The sequence below is a fragment of the Dendrobates tinctorius genome, unplaced genomic scaffold, assembly GCF_039654945.1.
Source record: "Dendrobates tinctorius isolate UK_male_01 unplaced genomic scaffold, ASM3965494v1 ptg000136l, whole genome shotgun sequence".
NCBI lineage: Eukaryota > Metazoa > Chordata > Amphibia > Anura > Dendrobatidae > Dendrobates > Dendrobates tinctorius.
Window position 1 is genome coordinate 112501 of NW_027361804.1, and position 4665 is coordinate 117165.

A 4665-nucleotide genomic window follows, 5' to 3' on the forward strand; every position below is an offset into this window, starting at 1 on the left:
TTCTCGCTCTCTCTCTCCCTAGTGGTGTGTTGCTGATTCTCGCTTTCTCCCCCTAGTGGTGTGTTGCTGATTCTCGCTTTCTCCCCCTAGTGGTGTGTTGCTGATTCTAGCTCTCTCTCTCTCCCTAGTGGTGTGTTGCTGATTCTCGCTCTCTCTCCCCCTAGTGGTGTGTTGCTGATTCTCGCTCTCTCTCCCCCTAGTGGTGTGTTGCTGATTCTCGCTCTCTCCCCCTAGTGGTGTGTTGCTGATTCTCGCTCTCTCCCCCTAGTGGTGTGTTGCTGATTCTCGCTCTCTCCCCCTAGTGGTGTGTTGCTGATTCTCGCTCTCTCCCCCTAGTGGTGTGTTGCTGATTCTCGCTCTCCCCCAGGTACGCCATTGTTCGGCTGAGCCAGTACTTTCAGATGAAGCCGGAGGTGATGGCTCTGAGTCTTCCCGAATAACCTGGTGACGTTGGACCGTTCTCCATCGATCTCATCACTCCACCGGACTCTGCCGGGACCATGCCACGCCGGACGCTCTGGACAGCGGCGTTTCCTTTTCTTGCCTTTCTTCTTCATTCCGGCGACATTTTATTTTTGTTTTAATTTAATAATTTCCGTCTGTTATTTATAGCGTTACTTGATTTGCCGCCGGTGCAGGATCGAGGCTCGCGCTCCTTCCGGTCCTGCTCCTGTGGTCGCGCTCCGTGGTGCGTCACTAGTGGTCTTTCCTCCTGCATTTCACCCACTGGATACGACCTGTGGGGCCCTTCATACTGTACAATGTGAATGTCGGTAACTGGAAGCCTTCAGTACCTCCTCCTCTGCTGCGGGGCCGCGGTCGCTCTTCTTCTTGACGCACTTTAGAGCCGCGGTGCGAGCGTCGGCCTGCCTGTAGATGGCGGCGGGCCGGTGACAGACTTCGCCTTGTAGTGTACATATGTATTATAGTCGCGGGATGCTGGTAAGACGTCGGTGATGTGCCGCTGATCTCCTCTGGGGGAGGGGGGGCAATTGTTCGGCGCTGATTTAGCGCACAAGCTAAACCAAAATCCCCTCGTGTGCCGGCGCCCTCTTCAGGGTGATGTGTGTTCTACGCACAGCGCCATACAGGTCTCCGGGCTACGAGGCAGAAACTGGAGCAGTTGCAATGAGTTCCCAAATTTCCCATAATTCACTATGAAAGTAGCAGAGAAGTCTGGAAAAGTGAGGTGACTGCTGCCAGTGGCGGTTCCTGACAGGTCCTGGCCATGTTTGGTGTAAAGCTGCCACTGATGGCCGTGACTCACAGTGCCTGATGCTGTAAGTAGATGTGCAGTTCAGAGCTGTGACTGCATAGTCCAGAGTTGTGGTTGCACTGCTGATGCGGCTGCGCAGTCCAGGGTTGTAGTCGCGCTGCTGATGCGGCTGCACAGTCCAGGGTCGTAGTCACCCTGCTGATATGGCTGCAGTCCAGGGTCGTAGTTGCGCTGCTGCTATGGCTGTGCAGTCCAGGGTCGTAGTCGTGCTGCTGATGCGGCTGCACAGTCCAGGGTCGTAGTCGCGCTGCTGTTGTGACTGCATAGTCCAGAGCTGTGGTTGCACTGCTGATGCGGCTGTGCAGTCAAGGGTCGTAGTCGCCCTGCTGATGTGGCTGCGCAGTCCAGGGTCGTAGTCGCGCTGCTGATGCGGCTGCACCGTCCAGAGCTGTGGTCGCACTGCTGATGTGACTACGCAGTCCAGGGTCGTAGTCGCCCTGCTGATGTGGCTGCGCAGTCCAGGGTCGTGGTTGCGCTGCTGCTATGGCTGTGCAGTCCAGGGTCGTAGTCGTGCTGCTGTTGTGACTGCATAGTCCAGAGCTGTGGTTGCACTGCTGATGTGACTACGCAGTCCAGAGCTGTGGTCGCACTGCTGATGCGGCTGTGCAGTCCAGGGTTGTAGTCGCGCTGCTGATGTGGCTGTGCAGTCCAGGGCCGTAGTCGCCCTGCTGATGTGGCTGCGCAGTCCAGGGTCGTAGTTGCGCTGCTGCTATGGCTGTGCAGTCCAGGGTCGTAGTCGTGCTGCTGTTGTGACTGCATAGTCCAGAGCTGTGGTTGCACTGCTGATGCGGCTGCGCAGTCAAGGTTCGTAGTCGCCCTGCTAATGCGGCTGCGCAGTCCAGGGTCGTAGTCGCGCTGCTGATGTGGCTGCATAGTCCAGAGCTGTGGTCGCACTGCTGATGTGACTACGTAGTCCAGAGCTGTGGTCGCGCTGCTGATGCGGCTGCGCAGTCCAGGGTCGTAGTCGTGCTGCTGTTGCGACTGCATAGTCCAGAGCTGTGGTTGTACTGCTGATGCGGCTGCGCAGTCCAGGGTCGTAGTCGCGCTGCTGATGCGGCTGCGCAGTCCAGGGTCGTAGTCGCGCTGCTGATGCGGCTGCGCAGTACAGGGTTGTAGTCGTGCTGCTGATGCGGCTGCGCAGTTCAGGGGTGTAGTCGCGCTGCTGATGCGGCTGCGCAGTCCAGGGTCGTAGTCGCGCTGCTCATGTGATAGCCCTGGGCTAATCACTGTGTGTGTGCCTCCATTTGAACATAAGCACCATGTTGGATTCTCGCGCCTAATCCATCTCTCCCGTGTACCGTCGGCGGGGGTCTCGTTGCCTTTTTTGTCACTGATTTCTCAATGAAGGTGTAAATACGACACTATGGCGGAGATGGGCGCTCGGTGCCGCCACATGTAGCATATTGTACATACAGAGCCCGTGTAAATGACTCTTGTAAATTGTAGATGAGGCGTCACTGCTGCTCTGTATCCCCCGCCCATGTAAAGCCCCCACCCGAAATCCTCAGCTCTCACTACAGAAACTGCGTCTTAACCAAAAGAAAATGTCATCATTGGGTCTTTATATAAATGTGTTTTCCTACATTTCAGCACTTATTGTACACGGCAATAAGTGACAGCAGCGCCGCTCCAACCCGAACAGGCAGGACGGCCGCAAACAACTGTGAAATCTGTGCAACCTCTGACTGGTCCGAAATAAAGAGCAACCCTGACAACATCGGGCTCTGTCATCACTGAGTGCGACGCGTGTGCAGCCTGAGAGCAGAGGGGAGAACTCCAGTACACCTACTTGTATGTCTGCGGCCACCACTAGGGGGAGCTCCCTGTATACAGAGACACATAAGATCAAGTCTGCAGTCACCACTAGGAGGAGCTCCCTATACACAGAGATACATGATAAGATCCAGTCTGCAGCCACCACTAGGGGGAGCTCCCTGTATACAGAGATACATAAGATCCTGTCTGCAGTCACCACTAGGGGGAGCTCCCTGTATACAGAGATACATAAGATCCTGTCTGCAGCCACCATTAGGGGGAACTCCCTGTATACAGAGATACATAAGATCCTGTCTGCAGCCACCACTAGGGGGAACTCCCTGTATACAGAGATACATGATAAGATCCTGTCTGCAGCCACCACTAGGGGGAGCTCCGTTATGAAAAGGGTCGCCGAGGATGAAATAAAAAACAACCCAAGCTAAGTCTCAGAAAACCAAAGACGTTGGTAACTATGCAGACTGCAGACCCCTGATCCTAACACACAACTAGCAGCAGTCGTGGAGCGTTCCTACGTTGGTCCTAGACACCTTGTCACAACCGGAGAGCTAAATAAGCCTAAAGCAGGAAAAGAGGAAAACTAACTGCCCCAGAGCAGACCCCAAAGGAAAGACAGCCCCCCACATGTATTGACGGTGAAACAAGATGAAAACACAAAGGCAGGAAAATAGGCTGAGCAAACGATGGGGCCAAACTAACTAGAAAGGAAAGACACTGCAATCTGCCCAAAACCCTACCAAAAATAATGTCCAACACAACTGATGGCAAAATTAACCCTGAAGTCACTAGACTTCTCCCACTATATCAGAACTCTGAAATATTCTGAGACAGAGCAAAAAGAGGCCAATCTAATAAGGGACAAAAAAAAGGCAATTTGGCAAATACAGATAAATAAGAGTGGAATTTCAGCCCAGCCGGGCTGGCTGACCACACAAAAAACTGAATTGACCAACAAGAGCAAGTGTGAACATCAGCAAAAACCAACTTAACTTGAGAAGACTGGAACAGAGCTGAAGTCCAAGACCTGAGAAGCAGACTGAATCACCAGCACCAGGATAGGGCATCGGCTGTCTTATATCCAGTCTGATACTCCAGAGATCCAATCGTTATCTTCCTCACCAGGTGGCAGATCACTACCAATTAAACCAACCTCACTACCTCCTGTCACCACCAGAGGGAGAACGGAAGGAGAACTCTCAACTTGTCGAGCAGAAAATGAGCTCATAACAGTACACCCCCCTTGAGGAGGGGTCACCGAACCCTCATCCATACCACCAGGCCGATCAGGATGGGCCCGGTGAAAAGCACGAACCAATTTATTGGCATGAATATCAGAGGCAGAGACCCCGGAATTATCCTCCTGGCCAAAACCCTTCCATTTGACCAAGTACTGGAGTCTTTCGTCTAACCAAACGAGAATCCAATATTTTCTCTACCTCATATTCCACATTGCCTTTAAACAATACAGGGTCAGGAGGTGCCGCCACAGGAACCACTGGCTCAACAAACCTCCTCAACAGTGACTTGTGAAATACGTTATGGATTTTGAACGTAACTTGAAGAGCCAATCGAAAAGAAACAGGATTAAGAATCTCCAAAATTCTATAAGGTCC

The 4665-nt window shown here is 53.1% G+C and overlaps 1 protein-coding gene across 1 annotated transcript in view; it reads left to right on the plus strand.

Moving 5' to 3' along the window:
- The window catches only part of ETNK1 (ethanolamine kinase 1), an 82065-nt gene extending 79072 nt beyond the window's left edge, over positions 1-2993 (plus strand). Inside the window, exon 8 of the mRNA XM_073543995.1 lies at positions 368-2993. Coding sequence (XP_073400096.1) covers positions 368-440 — 73 coding nt within the window. The 3' untranslated portion in view covers positions 441-2993. The remainder of the gene's footprint in view (positions 1-367) is intronic.
- Positions 2994-4665: the final 1672 nt, after the last annotated feature.